Raw genomic sequence first — 24,980 nt, 5'->3', positions numbered from 1 at the left:
CCTGCGGCAGCAGTTACATCGGGGAAACGAAACAACATGTCTCGGACCGTGTCCGCGAACACAAGGCAGATCTGAAACACGGCAGAACCAATACCTCTGCCGTAGCTGACCATTGTTATAACGCTGTGGGCTCTCATGATATTGTGTTTTCCGAGACCAAGGTACTCTGCAAACCTTCGGGTTACGATCAAAGGTTTGTTCATGAAGCCATCCAGATATATAAACAGACATAACTTCAACCATGAAGATGGATACACATTGAGCAATCATTGGAAGGCTGTTATTAACCAGGAAAAACCCTGCTTTATGGTTGTTGTCTATCATATCTGCCGGGTACTAGTCTATTTTTCTGAGTTAACTTCCCCCCCGCATCCCCAGCTCTCTCAGCCTCCCAGTTCCAGCCCCGCCCAATTCCCCGAGTCAAGCTTCACGTCCCTCTCCTAGCGTCCACGCAGCGCCCCCCCCCCTCTCCCCCCTTGCCCCCCCTCTCTTACCTATATAACCTCTTACCACGGCATCTCTCTCCCACTTCAGCAAAAAAAAAGATTATTGCTGTGGTTTTCCCACCTGATGATGAACCAAAAAGTATGTATAACAACATCTTTTGCTTGCTTTTCAAGATTGATGTAGCCTAACACAAAAGTAACTCCGTATGGATCGATACATTAGATTATTTTATTTTCGTAAATGTTTTTCTTTTGGCAATTTGGTGATCCAAAGGTGGTCGCTCCAACAACAAAGAGAGCCGCCATTCGCCACTCAGTGGTGGTCACGTCACCACAGCGCCTGTTCCAGGCTCGGTGCACTGGAGCCACGTGTAGTGTCGGAAGGCTCCCTGCCGGGACTCAGGGCACCACCCCCTTACACACTGGCCCCTCCCACTCACTCGCCCCTCCCCTTGGGGTGTGGCGAGTCATTAACGACCTCGCCTGGTATGAAGGAGGTTCGTGGGTTCGATCCCCGACCCTGATGCTTGCTGTGCATGTGGAGTTTGTGAGTCTCTCCCCGTGGTCGCGTGGATTCTTCTCCGGGTCCTCCCTGCACATTTAGAATCGCCATCACTACGCGTTTAGAGCATTTGGCTGCTATACATTTCCAAATGATAAGCCACTGTGGTTGATGTATTATTTGTGGCCAGGTCACTTCTGAAAAAGAGCTACACAGCTGTGGCCTTCTTCTACTTTGGTTCTTTCGGTAAAGTCACGCAGAATGAGAATAAAATAATAAATTAATAAAATAAAATAACAATAAAATTCTCACGACGTTTCGGCCACAACACAAGTGGCCTTCTTCAGGTGAAAGGAACAGACCTGTCGGGACGACAGAGCTTCAATGAACGTTGTTAAGATTCGTAGCGTCTTTTAAGCTGGTTTAGAGAGGTGAGGCACCCTGACAAAGGGGGTTTACATATAAAACATGAAACTAATAAATAGCAAAACTCATTGGTTCTTTCGGTAAAGTCACGTATGTATTTGCCTCCATGCAGTTTGCCGTTCTCTGTGTGCCCTGTGGGTGATGTCCCTCTGTGTGTTCTGGGTGGGTGGCTGGCACCACGCTCAACCGCACCAGGTTCTAATTTCAGGCTGAGTCGACCTAGGGGAGGCCCAGGACCATGTTCCGATAATCGTCACTGGGTGTTGTTGGTCGTGAGCCGGAATCGAACTCGCAGCGCGAACAGCGACACCGCTCGCCCCACCCCCCACTCTCGCTAAGCCCCTCCCCCACTGGCCCCTGCCCCACTCCCATTAGCCCCTCCCCCACAATACCAACGGCCGCCATTCTCCACGTGACGGTGACGTCACCACGGCACCTGTGCCAGGCCAGGTGCACTTTGAATTTTGACTTAAAACTTTCGTGACTACAGGAATTCATATTGTTGGTTCTTTTGATAAGGTCACGTAGATAGAAAATAAAATTTTAAATTAAATTCAAAATAAAAGGACATTTGGCGCTGGCTGCCCCGCCCACGCTGTTTCCGCCACGCAGCTTGCTCTCTGAAAGCGCCTTATAAGGAGTTGCATTTGGAGGCTTGTCCCCCTCTTTTCTCTCCGCCTGATGAAGACCGCTTGTGTTGCGATCGAAACGTCGTGGTTTTTATTTTTTTATTTTCTATCTTCATGACTTTACCGAAAGAACCAATAATAGGTGCGCTATTTGTTCTTTCGGTGAAGTCACGTAGATAGAAAACAAAAAATAAAAAAAATGTAAATCAAATAACAAAAAATATATAATACAAATAAAAAATATAAATACCACTGCCCCCCCCCACCCTCTTGTTCTCTCTGTATGTCAATGGCTCTAGGATTTGGTGTTACATGTTATTTATGTAGTTTATTGTAAAAATTCGGTCACAGTCCTTGTGATCACTGTTACGTTGCAATTATGGCTTTATTTTTTGGTGATTTGGAAAACGTTTTTTGGTTTGGACATGTTGGTTTTGTTGTAGTACGGAGTTAGACTGATGGCCTTATTCAAGGTTTTTGTGGTGGTTGTTGTTGTTGTTTGACTTGCATCCCACTGGGATTTTTTGTACACAGCGTTGGTGTACGGTGCTTTTTTCAGGAATATTTTGCTGGTTTTTTTTCATGGATTTTCTGTTTGCACAGTCACATAGTCACTTTAAGATGTTTTTCTTGTTCGTGTTTTTTGTTTTTTTGTTTGTTGTGGTTGTACCCGATTCAAGAGCCGAATGGCTCACAGGGCTATACCAAAATAAACTGAACTGAACATGGGCACTGACCTGGATCATTCCAGGATAAATCTTTTTTGCAGATGACACGATACTGATTACTGCTGGCCGCTCTCCAGATGACATGATTGCTCAGCTCCAGGGTGATTTCAACAAACTACAACATCAGCTAGTTTCTCTTAAACTAGTCCTGAATACCTCCAAAACCAAGGTGCTATGCTTCTCACCGGGACTAAAGCAGGAAGTTATTTTTCCCCAATTACATTCCTTGTATAATTATCAAATAGAGCAAGTCAAGATCTATAAGTATCTTGGGGTCATCCTGGATTCAAAACTGAATTTTGAAGATCACATTGATTATATTGGTAAAAAGACAAAAATAATAATTGGTTTTCTGTAACGACACAAGCACTGCTTCCCCCCAATGTTCCGTTTGGAATTGATAAAAGCTACCATACTGCCTCTACTTGACTACTGTGACATCGTGTATAAATCAGCCCCAAGTACTGTACTGAAGAAGCTTAATTCCATCTATCACTCGGCCTTAAGATTTGCATTGAACTGCCCATATAGGACTCACCACTGTGATCTCTACATTAGGTCAAACTTAACATATCTTAATGTTCGACGGCTTGTGCACCAGATCTTATTTATTCACGATGTACTTACAAAAAAAATCCGCAGACTACCTACTGAATCTCCTCTCTGTTTCAAAGAACAAATTTGACCTCAGGTCTTCGCTCATTTACCAGCTTCACATTCCTTATTGCCGTACAAAAACCGGAGGAAGGGCCTTTGCTATTGATGCCCCTAGGGTCTGGAATGCTATTGCCAATAAACTGCAACTTGAATCACTACCTATGAGATCTTCACTCAAAACTGCTCTAGAAGAGTTGTACACCCCTAGCTGCCACTGCTATTCAGTGGCCTAAAATATGGCTCTAGGGTTTGGTGTTATAATTTATTTATGTAGTTTATTGTTAAAAATTCGGTCACAGTCCCTATGATCACTGTTACATTGCATTTATGGCTTTTATTTTGGTGATTTCGAAAACTTTTTTTTGGTTTGGCCATGTTTTTGTTTATTGTGGTACGGAGTTAGACTGATGGCCTAAATCTTAGTTGTCTTGTGGTTGTTGTTGTTTGACTTGCATCCCACTGGGATTTTTGCACACAGCGTTGGTGTACGGTGCTATTTCACGAATATTTTGATGGTTTTTTTCCTGGATTTTCTGTTTGCACAGTCACATAATCACTTTAAGATGTTTTCTTGTTCATGTTTTTGTTTGTTATGGTTGCACCCGATTCAAGAGCCGAATGGCTCACAGGGCTATACCAAATAAATGGAACTATGAACCCTCTGGCCCCTCCCCCGCTCCCACTGGCCACTCCCACGCTGCCACTAGCCCCTCCCCCCCACTGGCTCCTCCCTCACACCCACTGGCCCCTCCCCCCACTGGCCCCGCCCCTCTGCCATCCCCCCCGTGCCGGGTGAGTTGCCCCGCCCCCCCTATTAGCTCCTCCCCCACACCAATTGGCCCTCCCCCCACTGGCTCCTCCCCCTACTGGCCCCTCCCCTCTCCCCACCCACTCTCTTCCACCCCCGTGCCGGGTGGGTTGCCCCGCACCCCCCTATTAGCTCCTCCCCCACACCAATTGGCCCTCCCCCCACTGGCTCCTCCCCCTACTGGCCCCTCCCCTCTCCCCACCCACTCTCTTCCACCCACCGTGCCGGGTGGGTTGCCCCGCCCCCCCATATTAGCTCCTCCCCCCACACCAATTAGCCCTCCCTCCACTGGCTCCTCCCCCTACTGGCCCCTCCCCTCTCCCCACCCACACTCTCCCACCCCCGTGCCGGGTGGGTTGCCCCGCAAGATGGCAGTGGGCGCCTTCCCTATCGCCAAGCTCGCCTACCTCGGCGTGCGTCAGCTCAGCAAGCCGGTGGCGAACCGCATCAAGGCGGCGGCGCGGCGCAGCGTCTTCTTCAAGACCTACGTCTGCCAGCCGCCCGCCAACCGTGAGCGAGAAGAGGCGTCCAACGCTCCCGCGGTGTAGGGGGTGTAGGGAGGGGGGGTCACCTTCAGTTGTGCCGCCTATGCGGACTACCAAATTGCATTCGTGCGGGAAGTTTGATTTCGCGTCGAGGCTAAAGCGTCGTCGTGAGGTTGTTCGGCCGCCCCGGGCCGCTTCTGGCTGGCCCCGGGCACGAACCGCGGGCTGGGGAGAGAGAGAAGAGAGAGGAGAGAGAGAGAAGAGAGAGGAGAGAGAAGAGAGAGGAGAGAGAGAGAAGAGAGAGAGAGGAGAGAGAGTTAGACTTGTGAGCGGCTGCCCATAAAGCTTTGCCGTATAGCAGCACCCAGCCTGATGACGATTGGCTCCCATGTTCAAAAAGGCAAAAGATTTGACTCCTCGTGCCCTAGACTTGGTCGGATGGTTCCTCGATTCATTTCTGGAATCATTTCTTAGTGGACGGTGGCATCAAAATATTGATGCTCGTCACGTTTGATTGGGAAAGTAGCTGCTAACTCTTAAGTCAACTTTCTGATGGAAAATATGCAGCTCACTTGAAGGGGCAACAGAGACATCGTAAGACTGTTTTGTGAGGATCGTTGTGTTATCCTGCACCGGTGTACTGCCAATACTTACAAATAGAGAGGCGTCAGGCTCGGCTTGGGGCCGATCTCGTACCTTTGCTGTCGTTAGCTACACCCCATGTGAAGGCTTTTGTGGGTCCCTCGTTATTTTGGTTTAATGGCTTTTGGTGCCAACTTTGGGTAGCCTCTGCCTCTCCAATTAGCGCGTTTGGCTACGTGCGGTGCGCAATACATTCAGCATCCATACCGATTGATGCCTGTGGCCTAGCCTAAAGCTGTAATAACCTGCCGCCTGCTTTTACAATGCAATGCAGGTCGTATTCTGCGTTCATGCGGCGGCTAATATGTGACTGTATCTTAAGATCAACACGGTTGGCTATGTACGGTGTGAAAGAAGTTCACCATACATACAAGATGCTTTGAAAAGTAAACAAAAAAAATCCTGCATTTTTTGCGACACAAAACACCGTTTGTGCAACTGGGTTAAAAAAATGTTCCCGTATTAATCGTCAAAAATAAATGTTGCTGTGAAAACAATAAAAATGACTGTCGCAAAAAAAGAGAGAGGAGAGAGAGAGAGCGAGAAGAGAGAGGAGAGAGAAGAGAGAGAGCGACGGCTCTCTCTCTCTCTCTCCACGGCACGAGACCGGTTTGTGTCGAGATCGGCCTCGGTGGAGGAGGCTCGTGAAGGACGCCGCTTGCTTGGGGAGTTTGGAGGCCGTCGCCCCTCCCGACAACATTGCAGGGGCAGAGGAGCGACGCTCACAACAACGAGCGGAGAGCCGGGCCGATCAAATACAGCGATTTGGCACAGTGGGGGGGTACAGGTGGTGCATCGGCCAGCCATCTCAGTCGGTCAACCCATGGCACCTGCAGGGTCGGTCCCGTGACCTCAGAGAGCCTTCGACACTTCACGTGGCTTCAAAGTGCACCTAGCCTGGCACGGGCGTCGTGGTGAGGTGACCGCCACGTCGTGGTGAATGGCTGCTGCGTTTACCCGCGTGAAGTAAGACACCGCGACTTGCAACGCGAGTAGTATTTGGCCTACTCTTCCTGCTGATGCCAGACACACGGACAGGCGTGTCCCGTCTGTACCTGGTGGCGAACCCAGGTGTACGGCTGGCTGGGTAATCAGTCGTGAGCGGCGAGGTGGGTGGTGGCGGTGAGACACTGGCCCCCATCAATCTTAGCTGCCGCGCCGGGAGGTCGAATCGAAACGGTGATGAGTGTGTCCAGTGCGCCGCTGACCCCTTCATTCAATCGCAGCACGCAGTGGTCGGTATTCCTTGTCTAGTAGGGATTGCAGTAGCTATGAGATGTTAACTAGCTCGCCTGGTGTACACGAGGTCGTGGGCTCGATCTCGACCCTGACGATGCCTGCTGTATACTTGGAGTTTGCATGGCTCTCTCTGCCTCTGGTGAGATGTTAACTACCTCGCCTGGTGTACACGAGGTCGTGGGCTCGATCCCGACCCTGACGATGCCTGCTGTATACTTGGAGTTTGCATGGCTCTCTCTGCCTCTGGTGAGATGTTAACTACCTCGCCTGGTGTACACGAGGTCGTGGGCTCGATCCCGACCATGGCGATGCCTGCTGTATACTGGAGTTTGCATGGCTCTCTGCCTCTGGTGAGATGTTAACTACCTCGCCTGGTGTACACGAGGTCGTGGGTTCCATCCCGACCCTGACGATGCCTGCTGTATACTTGGAGTTTGCATGGCTCTCTGCCTCTGGTGAGATGTTAACTACCTCGCCTGGTGTACACGAGGTCGTGGGCTCGACCCCGACCCTGACGATGCCTGCTGTATACTTGTAGTTTGCATCGCTCTCTGCCTCTGGTGAGATGTTAACTACCTCGCCTGGTGTACACGAGGTCCCTGGCTCGATCCCGACCCTGACGATGTCTGCTGTATTTGTCTCCGGGTCTTCCAGGGTTTTCCCTCCACGTTTAAAATCACCATCACCACGCGTTTAGAGTAATTGGCTGCTGCTCTACATTTCAATATGATGAGAGCCACTTCGTTGGGCTATCATCTGAGACCAGGTCGCCTTCTCAACAAGAGCCTCATACAGCTCGGTGAGCCTACCCTGGTCGAGTTCAAAATAAAAACCATCGTGTTTAAGCGTAGTGTTAATTGTAATTGCGTTAGTGTATAAGTACAAAGGCATGCGGTTGATTGTGCGTGGTAGGGCAGTGTGAATTATCATGGAGTGCGTATACAGTGGTTTAGCCCGTAACGCAGTGCTAAGGGTCCTGTGTCAGTGTGCTGGGCGGGTGTTGTTGGTCATACCGAGCTCCGCCACGCTATCTCCAACGCTGTGTGGAGTAGGCAGCAAGCGAGGGTAGGTGGATCGTACACAGATTATGTTTGCGAAACTCCCTTCTGCCCCGCGGGTGGCGGTGCTGAGGAAGAGCCATACCCCCTGGCTCGCCAAGAGAAGGCAGGACAGGAAGTGGGCTCGTGGCCATCGGTTTATTCCATCTGTACGGGGATAGAGTGTTGCCCTCTCGCGCGATATAGCAAAATTGTGTACTCCCACCACCTGCTCCTTCTACGGTGTGATAGAGCGTTGCCCCCTCGCATGCATGAGTTTGACAGAGTCTTGAAGACTCTTTCAGGATGGGCGCTGCCAAGTTTTCCGCAGAAAGTGGCAATGTTTCCCCGTTGCGTGTGATCCCGGTTGAGGGGTGTGCGATGTGAAAATCTTGAAAATAAATATGGACGATGACGCCCTGTGGTGCTCAGTGGCCTCCACACTACACCAGTCCCTCGGTGAACAGTTACATTGGTTAACAGTTTTGCAGGTTAACGTTTCGCCTCCCTTAGTGACCCCATGGTTTTGGCTGGCATGAACAAGTGGGCTACCGTATCCGTGTTTACGTTATGCACGCCGGCGCCAACTCCGGCCAATCTTGAGTGCTCAGCCGATCAGCGACACCCATTTATGAGCGTTTAGACCTCGACTGGCTTCGTTTAAATCGCGTTTTATGTTGTGGCAGTGGAGACAGCCTCACTTGCAGACTCGGTGACTTGGAATTATGTTTCAACTCATAAGTGACTTCGAGGCACAGTTATTTCGGTAAAAAAAATTAACCGAGGGACGACCGTAGTCTTTGCGAAAGGCGTCGCGGGATCTTTAACGTCCGATGTGAGTAGAAATGAGGAGGACGCGTGGCGGGAGCGCCTCTACGGTTAATCCAACCGCAGCATTAACCGGGGCGGTCGTTGGTTTGGAGCCGCGAAACCTCTGCGACTATTTGTTATGCATCTAAATAGAGGTCACGCCGAGCCATAAGGACTCTTTTTCAAGAGGGTGCTGCCGCTGCTGCCACTACATTAGGTTTTTATTTAGTTCTTGAAAGATGCGTTCAGCCGATGAATGATGAGGTCGTGTTTGTTATTCACCTGGGTAGGAGGAAAAACCAGAGCAATGCCGGAGAAAACCCATGCCTTGCGCGAGGGGGCAATGCTCTTTCCCCCCCCCCCCCCCCCACCACCGATGGAATGAACAGATGGAGATTAGTCCACACTCTGCTGTACCGCCTTCTCCTGGCAGAGCCAGGGGTATGGCTCCTCCTCTACTCCCATCAATGGGTAGAAGGGAGTTTCGCGAGAACGTCTGCGCGGTGATCCACCAACCCCTCGTTGCTATGCCTCCACAGCGCCGGGTCGCAGGCCACGCCACGGGCACTTGAGATGTTGAGATGCGGCTCATGGGGTTCTGCCACCCCACCCCTCCCACCCACCCACGCCACCACGCAGTGTACCACTGGATCGAGATGAAGACCAAGATGCGACTCATGGGGTTCCGGGGGGCCCAGGTGAAGCCACTGGACCAGGAGGCGGCGGCAGAGCTGGGGGCTGAGCTCCTGGGTGAGGCGGTGATCTTCATCATCGGGGGCGTGTGCATGGTGGCGGAGTACGCGAGACAGGTGGGCACCACGAGTCGCATGCACGCACACACACGCACACACACACGCACACACACGCACACACGCACTTACACACACGCACGCACACACACACACGCACACACGCACACACACACACGCACACACACACACGCACACACACAACAACAACAACAACAACCGCCATTCGCCACTAAGTGGCGGTGACGTCACCACGACGCTTGTGCCAGGCTATGTGCACCCTGAGGCCACGTGAAGTGTCGAACGCCTGCTGGCAGGAGGTCACGGGGCAGACCCAGGTGCCACGGGTCGACTGACTGAGATGACTGGCTGATGCACCACCTGTGCCCCCTACTGTGCCAACCTGCTGTGCTTTAGCCACCCGGCGCTCCGCTCGCTGTTGTGAGCGTCGCTCCTCCGCCCTCCGTTGTTGTTGGAGGGCGACTGCCTCCAACTGCCCAGTAGCATCCTTCACGAGCCTCCTCCACAGAGGCCGATCTTGACACCGCTGGTACCAGTCATCGGCAAGTCCACTCAGCTCCACGTCCTCCTGTACCACATCACTCCATCTCTTCTCTAGCCCGTGCCGCGCCCGCTTAACCCCCTCAATCCGGCCAAACAAAAGCTGTTTCGGCATGCGGTGGCTGGGCATGCGGGCTACATGACCCAGCCATCGCAGCCTTGCCTGCCGGAGGAGCTCACCGATGGGACCCTGCCCAGATCTTTCAAGGATTTGTGAGCTCCTCACACAATCCAGTCTGGTTAAACCCAGGATGGATCGTAGGCAGGCCAGCCTAAATGTTTCCAACCGGCGAAGATGTTCCATTAGGGGGGTCCACGTTTCGCAAGCGTAGAGAAGGGAGGGAATGACCGTGGCCGAGAAGACTTGAAGCTTAGTGCGGAGCGACAGACCAGGTAGCTTCCACACAGCGTTACGCAACCGATGAAAAGATATTGCCGCTCGACTGATTCGGAGTGAGACCTCTGCTGTTAAACTGGAGCCAGTCATAAGCACACTGCCCAGGTATGGGAAACTCTCCACTCTCTCCACAACTGCCCCATCACCAATTGGGAGTTGTGGGGGTGGAGTGTCCGATGGTACAAAATACCCAGGCAGGTGCTTAGTTTTGGTGGGGCTGATGGTAAGGCCCCACCTCTTAGTGGCACGCTCCAGTCTCAGCAGCAGCGTCTCCAACTCCTCCTCTGACTGAGCAGCTATTACCAAGTCATCAGCATACATAACGTGGTTGAGCAATAGGGAGCCATCCCTTGACCGCACCCGGGCATCGATTAGCCTCCCATTATATCTGTACCATATGGAGATTCCCCCGTTACAGCTATTGAAGGCTTCACGAACCACGTGGTCAAAATAGATGTTAAATAATGTGGGAGCCAGAGGACATCCCTGTCGCACCCCAAGGTGTACAGGGAATGGCTCTGACTCCCGGCCACGTAGTTTTACCCGGGCCCGCTCACCATCATGAAGGTCCTTAATGATCGTGAGCAGAGGGTCAGGTACTCCAAAAGCACGAAGAACGACCCAGAGCCCAGGCCTACTGATGGTATCATAGGCCTTGACCAGGTCAATAAAGCAGAGATGTAGGTCTTGTTGGAATTCCCTACACCTCTGCTGTAGCAGACGGACAGAAAATATGGCATCTGTGCAGGACCGCCCTTTCCTGAAACCGCATTGGGGCTCCGCAAGCCTCTCCTCAGCGTGCCTGGCAAGGCGATGCTGAATAATCCTTGCCAGGACCTTTCCCGGCACACTGAGGAGTGAGATGCCCCTGTAGTTGTTACAGTCTGTGCGGTCCCCCTTCTTAAAAAGGGGGACCACCAGGGCATCCTTCCAATCCTGCGGAACCCGTCCAGTGGTCCAGACTGTTGTTATGATGTCATATAGGGCAGTCTGTGCACAAACGCCACCCTCCCTCAGCATTTCGCTTGGGAGATCATCTCTGCCCGCTGCCTTTCCTGGTCTCAGACTCCGGATCGCCTTCAATACTTCCTCAGCAGATGGCACCTCAGCCAGCCACTCACAGGGGGTGACTTCATCCAATATTTGAGGCACCGCAGCCTCAGCAGGGTCATCCTCACTTTGTGCCACGATGTTTTCCTGGCTGAGGGATTTTCCCTCCCCCAGGACCTCACAGAAATGCTCAGCAAATCTGCGAACCTGTTCCTGGGGGTCGGAAATTGGATCACCGTTTTTTCCCCTAATGATGGTAATAGGTGTGGCGCTGCAGGTTACTTTTTTGATGGAGTTAAATAGAGATTTGTGATCACGGGCCACTGAGGCAGACTCCATCTCCTCAGCAACCCGCGACCACCACCCATCCTTGCAGCGCCTCACAGCTCTCCGAACCTCCGAGCGAAGGCTGCGGTAAGCCTCCTCATTCTCTGACGTGGGATTCTGTAGCCGATGACAGTGGGCCTGTCGCTTTTTCTCAACCATCCTGAACAACTCCTCTGTCATCCAGGGTGTCTGGGGAGGTCTGGACCGCGTACCCAAAGCAGCCATTGCAGCTGCATGAGTCACAGTCCTAAACCTCGCCCATTTACCCTCGACATCAGGAGGAGTCGGGGACGATGCCAATCCCAGCCGCAAGCGATGATGAAATTCTCGCTTGCAACTTTCATCAGATAACTGAGACCAGGCCACTTTAGGTTGGAATGGGGTCCTGGGTGTACACCCACCACCGGAGTGGAAGAATGGCAGGCGCATCTTACAGATGACTAGTCGATGGTCAGAGGGCAGATCAGCTCCACGGTAGGTCCTGGTGTCAAGGACATGAGCTCGCATTCGCTGGTCCGTCACTATGTAGTCCAGCAGATGTTCTTGCTTGGACCCGGCATGCATCCATGATGTTGTGTGGATGCGCCGATGCCGGAACAGCGTGTTGGTAATTACAAGCCCATGGGCTGCACAAAAATCTAGCAGCCTCCTACCGTTGTTATTGAGCTGATCTGGCCCATGCCCTCCAATCACTCCAGACCAGGTGCCAGTATCATGACCAACTCGGGCATTGAAGTCACCCAACATGATGACTCTATCCCGAGGGGCCACTTTAGCCAGCACCTGTGACAGGAGGTCATAGAAGGCATCTGACTCATCGGCTTTGCCTGCATCCCTCCACGGATGTTCATCTTCGGTGGGGGCATAAGTAACCACGACCACCATTCCTCGCCTCCGGTTGATGGGAAGGCGAGCCCAAAGTAGCCTGGGGCTTACAGCTTCCCACACCTCACCGCCACGCTCCCACGCCCCCTTCATTCTTTTGTTCAAAAGAAGACCCACACCCTGTTGTTTGGCAGTCTGCTGCCCCGAGTAGAGGACTGTCCACCCCTCATGGTGGCAGGAGCCAGAGCCGGTCCACCGGACCTCCTGAATGCCGCATAGATCCAGGCGGTACCGGTCCAGCTCCCGACAGAGGAGTGGCAGCCTCTCCTCTGCAGTGAGCGTTCGAACATTCCACGTGGCCACCCGTAGTGGCTTTTCGTTGTTTCTGGAGTAGCCCCGAGGGTAGGTATTCAATCTCCTGGCTCCGCCAATTGGGGTTTGGCCAGGAGACGTCATAGACGCCTGGCCCCCCGGGGCCTCCGGCACAAGCTTAGTAGTTGCACACACACACACGCACACACACACGCACACGCACACGCACGCACACACACGCACACGCACGCACACGCACGCACACGCACACGCAAGTACAAAGATAGCCCCTATAGGACTAACAGACTGTAGGGGCAAGTGCTGTTTGCGAGCACCTATGCAGGCCGGCACGGCACACGAGGGGGTGGGTGGCCAGCACCACGCCCAGGCCGCCTTTGTCTCCCCAGTGGCGATGTTTACACACCGTACCAAGTGCTCAGTTGATGTCGAGTCGACTTTGGGGAGGCCCAAGACCGGTTCAGAAAATCGTCACCGGTGTTGGCCGTGAGCGGGAATTGAATTCGGGGTCGCCGGGTTCGTAGCGCGGCGGCGCTAACGGCTACACGACCGCTCCCCAAGCACACACACGTTCACTTTGACACGCACACACGAGTGGACCAGATAAACACGCGCACAACAACAACCGCCATTCGCCACTAAGTGGCGGTGACGTCACCACGATGCTTGTGCCAGGCCATGTGCACCTTGAGGCCACGTGAAGTGTCGAACGCCCGCTGGCAGGAGGTCATGGGGCAAATCCAGGTGCCACAGGTCGACTGACTGAGATGACTGAGATGACTGGCTGATGCACCACCTGTGCCCCCTACTGTGCCAACCTGCTGTGCCCTAGCCACCCGGCGCTCCGCTCGTTGTTGTGAGCGTCGCTCCTCCGCCCTCAGTTGTTGTTGGAGGGCGACTACCTCCAACTGCCCAGTAGCGTCCTTCACGAGCCTCCTCCACAGAGGCCGATCTTGACACCGCTGGTACCAGTCATCGGCAAGTCCACTCAGCTCCACGTCCTCCTGTACCACATCACTCCATCTCTTCTCTAGCTCGTGCCGCGCCCGTTTAGCCCCCTCGATCCGGCCGAACAAAAGCTGTTTCGGCATGCGGTGGCTGGGCATGCGGGCTACATGACCCAGCAAACGCAGCCTTGCCCGCCGGAGGAGCTCACCGATGGGACCTTGCCCAGATCTTTCAAGGATTTGTGAGCTCCTCACACAATCCAGTCCTGTTAGACCCAGGATGGATCGTAGGCAGGCCAGCCTAAATGTTTCTAACCAGCGAAGATGTTCCATTAGGGGGGTCCACGTTTCGCAAGCGTAGAGAAGGGAGGGAATGATCGTGGCCGAGAAGACCTGAAGCTTAGTGCGGAGCGACAGACCAGGTAGCTTCCACACAGCGTTACGCAACCGATGAAAAGATATTGCCGCTCGACTGATTTGGAGTGAGACCTCTGCTGTTAAACTGGAGCCGGTCATTAGCACACTGCCCAGGTATGGGAAACTCTCCACTCTCTCCACAACTGCCCCATCACCGATTGGGAGTTGTGGGGGTGGAGTATCCGATGGTACAAAATACCCAGGCAGGTGCTTAGTTTTGTTAGGGCTGATGGTAAGGCCCCATCTCTTAGTGGCACGCTCCAGTCTCAGCAGCAGCGTCTCCAACTCCTCCTCTGAATGAGCAGCTATTACCAAATAATCGGCATACATAACGTGGTTGAGCAATAGGTAGCGATCCCTTGACCGCACCCGGGCATCGATCAGCCTCCCATTATATCTGTACCATATGGAGATTCCCCTGGTACATCTATTGAAGGCTTCACCAACTACGTGGTCAAAATAGATGTTAAATAATGTGGGAGCCAGAGGACATCCCTTCGCACCCCAAGGTGTACAGGGAATGGCTCGGACTCCCGGCCACGTAGTTTTACCCGGGCCCGCTCACCATCATGAAGGTCCTTAATGATCGTGAGCAGAGGGTCAGGGACTCCAAAAGCACGAAGAACAACCCAGAGCCCAGGCCTACTGATGGTATCATAGGCCTTGACCAGGTCAATAAAGCAGAAATGTAGGTCTTGCTGGAATTCCCTACACCTCTGCTGTAGCAGACGGACAGAAAATATGGCATCTGTGCAGGACCGCCCTTTCCTGAAACCGCATTGGGGCTCTGCAAGCCTCTCCTCAGCGTGTCTGGCAAGGCGATGTTGAATAATCCTTGCCAGGAACTTTCCCGGCACACTGAGGAGTGAGATGCCCCTATAGTTGTTACAGTCTGTGCGGTCCCCCTTCTTAAAGAGGGGGACCACCAGGGCATCTTTCCAATCCTGTGGAACCCGTCCAGTGGTCCAGACTGTTGTTATGATGTCATATAGGGCAGTCTGTGCACAAACGCCACCCTCCCTCAGCATTTCGCTTGGAAGATCATCTCTGCCCATTGCCTTTCGTGGTCTCAGACTTTGGATCGCCTTCAGTATTTCCTCAACAGATGGCACCTCAGCCAGCCACTCACAGGGGGTGACTTCTTCCAATATTTGAGGCACTGCAGCCTCAGCAGGATCATCCTCACTTTGTGTCACGATGTTTTCCTGGCTGAGGGATTTCCCCTCCCCCAGGACCTCACAGAAATGCTCAGAAAATCTGCAAGCCTGTTCCTGGGGGTCGGAGATTGGATCACCGTTTTTTCCCCTAATGATGGTAATAGGTGTGGCGCTGCAGGTTACTTTTTTGATGGAGTTAAATAGAGATTTGTGATCGCGGGCCACTGAGGCAGACTCCATCTCCTCAGCAACCCGCGACCACCACCCATCCTTGCAGTGCCTCACGGCTCTCCGAACCTCCGAGCGAAGGCTGTGGTAAGCCTCCTCATTCTCTGACGTGGGATTCTGTAGCCGATGACAGTGGGCCTGTCGCTTTTTCTCAACCATCCTGAACACCTCCTCTGTCAGCCAGGATCTCTGGGGAGATCTGGACCACGTACCTAAAGCAGCCATTGCAGCTGCATGAGTCACAGTCCTAAACCTCGCCCATTTACCCTCGACATCAGGAGGAGTGGGGGACGATGCTAATCTTAGCCGCAAGCGATGATGAAATTCTCGCTTGCAACTTTCATCAGATAACTGAGACCAGGCCACTTTAGGTTGGAATGGAGTCCTGGGTGTACACCCACCACCGGAGTGGAAGAATGGCAGGCGCATCTTACAGATGACTAGTCGATGGTCAGAGGGCAGATCAGCTCCACGATAGGTCCTGGTGTCAAGGACATGGGCTCGCATCCGCTGGTCCGTCACTATGTAGTCCAGCAGATGTTCTTGCTTGGACCCGGCATGCATCCATGATGTTGTGTGGATGCGCCGATGCCGGAACAGCGTGTTGGTAATTACAAGCCCATGGGCTGCACAAAAATCTAGCAGCCTCCTACCGTTGTTATTGAGCTGATCTGGCCCATGCCCTCCAATCACTCCAGACCAGGTGCCAGCATCATGACCAACTCAGGCATTGAAGTCACCCAACATGATGACTCTATCCCGAGGTGCCACTTTAGCCAGCACCTGTGACAGGAGGTCATAGAAGGCATCTGACTGATCGGCTTTACCTGCATCCCTCCACGGATGTTCATCTTCGGTGGGGGCATAAGTAACCACGACCACCACTCCTCGCCTCCGGTTGATGGGAAGGCGAGCCCAAAGTAGCCTGGGGCTTACAGCTTCTCACACCTTACCACCACGCTCCCACTCCCCCTTCATTCTTTTGTTCAAAAGAAGAGCCACACCCTGTTGTTTGGCAGTATGCTGCCCCGAGTAGAGGACTGTCCATCCCTCATGGTGGCAGGAGTCAGAACCGGTCCACCAGACCTCCTGAATGCCACAGAGATCCAGGCGGTACCGGTCCAGCTCCCGACAGAGGAGTGGCAGCTTCTCCTCTGCAGTGAGCGTTCGAACATTCCACGTGGCCATCCGTAGTGGCTTTTCGTTGTTTCTGGAGGAGCCCCGAGGGTATAGATTCAATCTCCTGGCTCCGCCAATTGGGGTTTGGCCAGGAGACGTCATAGACGCCTGTCCCCCCGGGGCCTCCGGCACAAGCTTATTAGTTACATATTTCAGTTTAACTTGTGGTTTAGTGGTAATTAATTGAAGGTGGAGGGGTTACCAGCCCCTCGCACCCATCCAGAGCCCCCGTTTATCCACTGTGATGGACACAGGCGCCATGAGGGGAGGAGCCAATCGGAATTGGCCCTCCCCCCACAGCACTGTCCACGACAGAGTTGCCCGTCCGGCACCGCAAGGAGGTAGGGGGTTGTTTTGCCGGACACACACACACACGCACACACATACACATACACGCACACATGCACACACATACGCACACACATACACACACACATACACGCACACACACATACAACAACCGCCATTCGCCACTAAGTTGCGGTGACGTCACCACAACGCTTGTGCCAGGACATGTGCACCTTGAGGCCACATGGAGTGTCGAGCGCCCGCTGGCAGGAGGTCACGGGGCAGACCCAGGTGCCACGGGTCGACTGAGATGATTGGCTGATGCACCACCTGTGCCCCCTACTGTGCCAACCTGCTTTGCTTTAGCCACCCGGCACTCCGCTCGTTGTTGTGAGCATCGCTCCTCTGCCCTCCGTTGTTGTTGGAGGGCGACTGCCTCCAACTGCCCAGTAGCATCCTTCACGAGCCTCCTCCACAGAGGCCGATCTTGACACCGCTGGTACCAGTCATCGGCAAGTCCACTCAGCTCCACGTCCTCCTGTACCACATCACTCCATCTCTTCTCTAGCCCGTGCCGCACCCGTTTAGCCCCCTCGATCCGGCCAAACAAAAGCTGTTTCGGCATGCGGTGGCTGGGCATGTGGGCTACATGACCCAGCCATCGCAGCCTTGCCCGCCGGAGGAGCTCACCGATGGGACCTTGCCCATATCTTTACCACGAAACTACGACACACATACACACACACGCGCACACACACGCACCTCGTGCATTCCGTGCCATTTCTGCTCCCGTCTCAGAACGCCAACTCTCGGCGCAAAGAGGCCGAGCTGACGGCTCAGCTGGACGCGCTGCAGTTCCAAATCGACGCGCTCCGAGATCAAGTCTCGCCGCCGCCTCCACCGCCTCACGGCGGCCACACCGCCTCCTCCGCCACCGCGTCAGCCACCACTACAACCGCCGAACCAACGAGGACCGCCCCCGACGCTCACAGCCAAACGCGCAGCGAGAGGCCCTGCCTGAAATGAACTTGGGTGGAGGAATGGAACCCCCCACCCCCGTACCCCGCCTACCCCCGCCCACCCTGCGTGGTGGGGAAGGACGGAGGTTCCGTCGACCCCATCTGGGGTGCTGCAGCTGTCGCTGCCTCCTCTTGCTCCTCCTCGTTAAATGTCGTCGCTGTGACGATGACTGATCGATTTTTGTTTTTTGCGAGAAATGTGACGACGTTGCGAGTGCGTGCGTGAGTGCGTGCGTGCGTGTGTGAGTGCGTGCGTGAGTGCGTGCGTGCGTGCGTGAGTGCGTGTGTGAGTGCGTGCGTGAGTGCGTGAGTGCGTGCGTGCGTGCGTGAGTGCGTGCGTGAGTGCGTGCGTGAGTGCGTGCGCGGTCGGCGGGAGCTGGTTGTGAGATATATGCCGATCGGATAAAGCCGCCAAGGATATCTTGGGGGGAGCTGTAGCCCAGGCCTCGATGGCGACGGGGAAAGGTTGAATGTAGCGCTTGTGGTGGTTGTCTGCGGCGCCTGTCCCGCTATCACCGTCTCTCTGGACAGCTTCAGGGACCGTTCAGTCTGGGGGGGGGGACCCCTTATCAGGGTCCGAGCAACCAAGCACTTAATACTAAAAAAAATTCAGATTCGAGCTGGCCGTCACAACTGATAGCTCAGCCAAATGGCTCATCTTCATCATCGTATGGAAATTTATAGCACCCAAATACCCTAAACAATGTGACGTTGATTCTAAATGTGGAGGGAAAAACCGGAGGACCAGGAGAAAAATCCACGCGACCATGGGGAGAGAGAGAGAGAGAGAGATGCGCAAACTCCAAATAAACCTTAGACCGGTTTCGATTTTCAGTATCTCATCAGTGTGGCTTTCCTCAACCAATTCTGGTTTAACTTTTCCCTTTCCTCCCACGCCTACCCCCCATCAGACCCATCAGACGCAGGTCCCCATCAGACGCAGGTCCCCATCAGACGCAGGTCCCCATCAGACGCAGGTCCCCATCAGACGCAGGTCCCCATCAGACGCAGGTCCCCATCAGACGCAGGTCCCCATCAGACGCAGGTCCCCATCAGACGCAGGTCCCCATCAGACGCAGGTCCCCATCAGACGCAGGTCCCCATCAGACGGAGGTCCCCATCAGACGCAGGTCCCCATCAGACGCAGGTCCCCATCAGACGCAGGTCCCCATCAGACGCAGGTCCCCATCAGACTCAGGTCCCCATCAGACGCAGGTCCCCATCAGACGCAGGTCCCCATCAGACGCAGGTCCCCATCAGACGCAGGTCCCCATCAGACGCAGGTCAGCCTGTCGCTGCCGAGAGACCTCCACCGGGAGCCCGCTTGGTTTGTCCGCTTCACTCGACGGTTTTCCGTTGCCGCTGGTTGTCAAAGTCTCTTTATGCCGCGCGACCTCGCGACCTCGCCTGGCCTCTAGGCCACCGCTGCGCTGGCAGTAATGGGAAGTAGAGCCCAAGCCCACAGTCTGTTCTCCTACAAACGCGTGTTTTACCAACACAACTACTTCGGCGTTGTAGGAGAACGGGACTCTATTGGAGGAATTGGATTGAGCTGAAATGAAGCTCTTTTTCACAGATGTCTGGTAACTATAAACCATTTTTATTTTTACCAGGTACGGCCCACTGAGCTATATGGAAGCGACCTGACCACAATTGATAGCTCAACACGAAGTGGCTCGTCGTCATCCTCATCGTCGTCATGTTGGGAATTTGTTGCAGCCAAATAGAGTCCGTTCTCCTGTCACACGTGTTGTTGTTTTCACAACGCGAATTGGATATATAGTAACGCGATGAATGTATGGAGGGGGACGCATTTTTCTCACATCGCGGGATGCGAATCGGATATAACGCGATCGAGCGAACGGAACTATGTCGAACGCCACGAGGGATAAAGCGGTCGCACGGCCGCCTTGGCGTATCATCATCGTCATCGCACGAGGCAGTGGGATGATGCTGGATGATACTTCTAGACGCTACCCTCGGTCTTTGTTCAGTCTGCGTTACGCATCTCGCGTGTTCTCACGGACTGCGCTTTACCCCTATGTATTATTATTTATTGTAACGTGGTTCTTCCATAATGCGGTGTTCCTCAGGGACGCGACATCTCCCGCATTATAAAGAGAACGGACTGTCCGGGAGGAATCCGATTGAGCGATATGAAGCTGCTTCACAGATGCCTAGTAACTATAAACGATTTTTATTTTACCGGGCAAGGCCCGCTGAGCTACAATAACCCTCATTCAGAAGCGACCTGGCGATCACAAATCATAGCTCGACAACGAAGTGGGCTTATTGTCACGTGCAAATTTATAGCAGCCAAACACTCGTCAATTCTAAATGTGAAGGAAAAAACCGGTGGACCCGGAGAAAAATCCACGTGACCATGGGGAGAGAGACACGCATACTCCAAATATACAGCAGGTGTCATGGTCAGGATTGAACCCACAATCTCCTGTATACCAGGAGAGGTAGTTAACAACTCGCCACTAAAGGCTCCCTGGGCACAAAATTACAATCCGTACTGCACAAGAGGAATACCGACCACAGTGTGCTGTAATGAGTGGTTCAACGGCGCACAGGATTTGCTCACCCAAAGGTCACCGCCAAACTCCAAAATATAGAGCAGGTCCGGGATCGAGCCCACGACGCCCTGCATACCAGGCGAGGTAGTTAACTTTTAGAGAGGACTGTAGTCCAAACACCCCGAGAGACTCGGGAGCCACCAACCCATCCACCCCCCCCCCCCCCGGTTTCCGGTTTGACCGCTCACCCACGGGAGTTTCACGTCCCGTCACGCGTCCGCCCGCGTTGAGCCAAGAGAGGGCAGGGCCTATCGTGGCGCTTGCTGTCCGCGTTGCTGGAGCGGCCGTCAGTCCGTGGTCGCTCCTCACGCGTCGGCACGGCCGTGGCGAACCAACGAGGCCGCCCCCCGCGTGGATTCCGGACGACGCGCGACGGCGATTATTTATTGATGTTTGCGAGCAACTTGTGGCCTTTGCTGGGGTCGATGAGGGCCCCTTTCCCAAAGGCGGTTGTTTGACCATACTTCACCACGCCGGCCGTGGCCAGGAACGCGGAGCGTGGCAACCGCTGGGCCACCACTCTGGCTGCGCTGCTCCGACCGTTCGAGAGTGGTGATGCGGATTGGCGCGGGGGGAGGGTGGAGGGGGGGAGGCTCGCCAGAGTCTCGAGGCCTTATTTAAAGAGGCCGCTGCTCCAGTTTGGAATGTTTCATCACCAACTCATTGAACGACGCGAAGAGTTTGGGAGGAGAGACACCAAATACAGCGGGCGGTGACGCGCAAAGCTACGTACAGATGGATTCAATAATCCATTCTAGTACCGCCATCACCTGGTCACCTCGCGGCCACGGTCCATGACGGCCCAGCAGTCTTCCCCAATCCCAAGTTCAATCCCAAGTGACGACCCGGACTCAAACCGGTTGCCAACGGGACCTCTCGCGGCGGCTCAACAAAGGGTGTCACAGTGCACCTCGGCGGATCCACCGCCAACGTTAAATGAAGGCGCCCCGACACTGAACCTCTTGGCTGATTGCGTTTATTTATTGTAGCTGGGGAAGGTGTCTCCACCAAATGCGTGCGTGTACACACGCGCATACACACACGTACACACACACACACGCGCGTACACACACACACGCGCGTACACACACACACACGCGCATACACACACGCGCGCATACACACACACGTACACACACGCACACACACGTACACACGCGCGCGAATTTCGCTGGCTCTGTTTGCCGGGACCCCGCTCCTCGTTGAGTTCAGCTCCCCCCCCTTCCTCCCAATACAAGAAAATAAATAATGAATGCCTCTTCTCAGCCTCCTCGTTCGGGAACTCGAGAACCCCGGTTTAGTCACAGCTAAGTCTGAGTCTGGGTCTCTATGTGAGTCTGTGGGTCTCTGTGTGAGTGTCTGGGTCTCTGAGTGTCTGGGTCTCTGTGTGAGTGTCTGGGTCTCTGTGTGAGTGTCTGGGTCTCTGTGTGACTGTCTGGGTCTCTGTGTGAGTGTCTGGGTCTCTGTGTGAGTGTCTGGGTCTCTGTGTGAGTGTCTGGGTCTCTGTGTGAGTGTCTGGGTCTCTATGCGAGCGTCTGCGTCTCTGTGAGTCTGTGGATCTCTGTGTGAGCGTCTGGGTCTCTGTGTGAGTGTCTGGGTCTCTGTGAGTGAGTCTATGTGAGTTTATGGGTCTCTGTGAGTCTGGGTCGGGTATCTATGTGAGTCTATGGGTCTCTATGTGAGTCTATGGGTCTATGTAAGTCGATGGGTCTCTACGTGAGTCTATGAGTCTCTGTGAATCTATGGGTTTCTCTGCGACTCTGTCTCGGTATGAGTCTATGGGTCTGTGAGCCTGTGAGTCCCAGCAAGATGATGGTGATCGTGATGTTGATGGTGGCGGTACGGTAAATGGCTTCCGGTCGCCGAACGAATACCTTGTTAATAGGTAGCACTCATTACACACAAAAAGCTTGCCACAAATGAACCACAATACCTCGCTGCTGATCTCGTCAAGAAACACGAATCATCCTAATGCGACCTCTGCTCATCCTCACAGCAGCGGCTTTTGGCGAGCCACCGAACGGAGATGGTCGCCGCATTTCAGATGCGCTGCTTCGACTGCCGTCTGGAACGCTCTTCCGATATTACGAAGCCACTGGAGCGAGGGCACTTTTAAATCATCGAAGGTTAAAAATAATTTCTTTAAAACTGCTTTGTGTTTAGTTTGTTGTCCTTCCCCCACACCTCCGATTATCACGGTTGGCTACGTCCGGTGCGAAAGAAGTTCAACATACAAATGTCAAATCGTAGTGACCGGTGACTTTAACATTCATGTTGAAGCAGCACGTGACCCACAACATGCTGCTGTCCCTTTAACCAACATGCTGTGATGGAGGAATGTTCAGTGGAGCCCACCCAATGTCATCTCAGACCACATCGTCGTTTGGTGCCACCTGCCATGTCTCCACCAACCAGTACTGCGAGAGGTTGGGAGCCGGAGTGGGTTAAATAAGGAGACATTCCAGACGGCGAATATCAACTCTAAGCTCTCTGGAGCTCACGACGTAGATAGTGCGGGCGGATTTCTGGGGACTCTGTGGGACGGACGTGGCAAAGCAACCAGGGAGCAGATTGGCCGTCGGCGCAGGACCTCCGTGAATGATTTCACTCCGGGGGTTGCTGCCGCTGATAGAGACGTGGAGGGCAATAATCCAGAGTCCTTTCTGCCACCAGCTGCCGACGTTCCGGATATGTTTACGTCATCTCCAGCGGAGGCAACCTGGAGGATCATCATGGCTGCTCCAGCAAAGTCCTGTGCACAGGACCCAACGACGACCAACATTTGGGAGGCGTTTCTTCCGGAGCCTCTGCCTTTCGTCACGAGCTTGTGCAGCGCTTCACTCACGCAGGCCAGTCGAGCCACGAGCCAGCGCCGTGCTACAGCCACGCCACGGTTGAAGAAGGCTGCAGCAGACCCCTCTTGACAAGAATACCTGCAGGCCAATCTCCAATTTGACATTAACGTCGAAAATCGTCGAGGGACTGCTATGTCGTCACCTAATGTCCTATTTAGAGCAAAACAGCCTCGTTCCAAGCCTTCCATCAGCGTCCCGCCATGGTCACTGGGCAGAGGCGGCAATGCTGAAGGTCATCCACAATGCACTCATTGTGGAGGCGTGTGATCGGGTTGATGATAACATCTTCGAGCTGCGTACGGTGTACAGGGTGGTTGGCGTGCTTTCATGGACTGAGTGCTTCGTTACAGGTCGGACACAAAGGGTCAGCCGCTTTGACGATAACCCGTGGTACACACAGGTCACCGTTCACGTGCTGTGTGTCACAGGGACGCCTGCTTGGCCCGGTGTTCTTCCTGCTTTACACCACTGATGCCATCGGCATCGCCCGCCGTCACAGTATCAGCGTGCATTCATAAGCCGACAACGCACAACTTTACTTCCATACGCCAGCTGACTCGTGCGTCTCACACGTCCCACGCCTCATGTGGTGTATCGACGACGGTAGCAACTGGATGACGTGAAACCATCCGAAGCTAAACTTGAGTAGGACTCAATTCATTATACTTGGGAACCCACCATCAGCTTCATAGAGTCAACTGTGAGTCTACACGCAGCAACGGTTGTGACATCCCAGTGTCAGAGAGGGCATCGTGCCTTGGTGTCCTTGCCGATAGCGAACCGGCATTTAGCACTCACAACAGGCGCCTGGCTGGACGGTGCTTCGACCAGCTTCGACAACCGCGCGCAGTCCATCGTGTTCTGACTGTCGAAACTGCGAAGATGCTCGCCCACGCGTCCATCATCATCATCATCGTCACCCACGCAGACTGCTGCAGCAGCAGCAGCTTCGGCTGTGCCAGCGCCGTTCACATGTGGTCACTCAGGTCGGTTTTCAACGCGGCTGTTCGTTTGATAGGAAACAAATATGAGCTGATCACGAGTTTGACACGCGATAAGCTGCGCTGGCTACACATTCAATGGAGGATTGTGTCTAAATTATGCCTACTCATCTGAAAGGATCTCCATCAATCTGTTCCGTCCTATCTCGCCAATCACGCAAAGACAAAGATCCCCTCTGGAGCCGTGTCAGGCTGCGCCAGGGGCAAGTGCTGTTATAGCGAGCACCTAATAAGAACACCGGGGCAGTAGTGTAGCCACAACCAAGCCCGCCGCCGCCTTTGTTTCCCCAGTTCTGATGTTTCACACATGGCAGCAGCGTGTGCTCATTTTAAGGCCGGGTCCATCTAGAGGCGGCCCCAGAATCCAGTTCGGATATTCGTCATTGACGTTGGCCGTGAGCGGGAATCAAACTCGGGGGAGTCGCGGAACGCCCACCCAGCGGAAAAAAACCACGGGGACAAAAACACCACACGCGCACACAGCCACACGCGCACACAGCCACACGCGCACACAGCCACACGCGCACACAGCCACACGCGCACACAGCCACACGCGCACACAGCCACACGCGCACACAGCCACACGCGCACACAGCCACACGCGCACACAGCCACACGCGCACACAGCCACACGCGCACACAGCCACACGCGCACACAG

General features: G+C 53.9%; 1 protein-coding gene across 1 annotated transcript; it reads left to right on the top strand.

The window, feature by feature from the left end:
* Positions 1-4,506: 4,506 nt before the first annotated feature.
* OPA3 (outer mitochondrial membrane lipid metabolism regulator OPA3) lies at positions 4,507-21,730 on the top strand. The gene is made up of 3 exons (XM_032974132.2): positions 4,507-4,706; positions 9,049-9,218; positions 17,663-21,730. The coding sequence occupies exons 1-3, from the start codon at positions 4,565-4,567 to the stop codon at positions 17,888-17,890; spliced, it is 540 nt and encodes a 179-aa protein (XP_032830023.1). The 5' UTR covers positions 4,507-4,564; the 3' UTR covers positions 17,891-21,730.
* Positions 21,731-24,980: the final 3,250 nt, after the last annotated feature.

This window comes from Petromyzon marinus, chromosome 53 (assembly GCF_048934315.1).
Source record: "Petromyzon marinus isolate PM22_M1 ecotype Great Lakes invasive population chromosome 53, UKy_Petmar_22M1.pri1.0, whole genome shotgun sequence".
NCBI lineage: Eukaryota > Metazoa > Chordata > Hyperoartia > Petromyzontiformes > Petromyzontidae > Petromyzon > Petromyzon marinus.
This window is presented reverse-complemented; position numbering and strand designations above follow the sequence as displayed.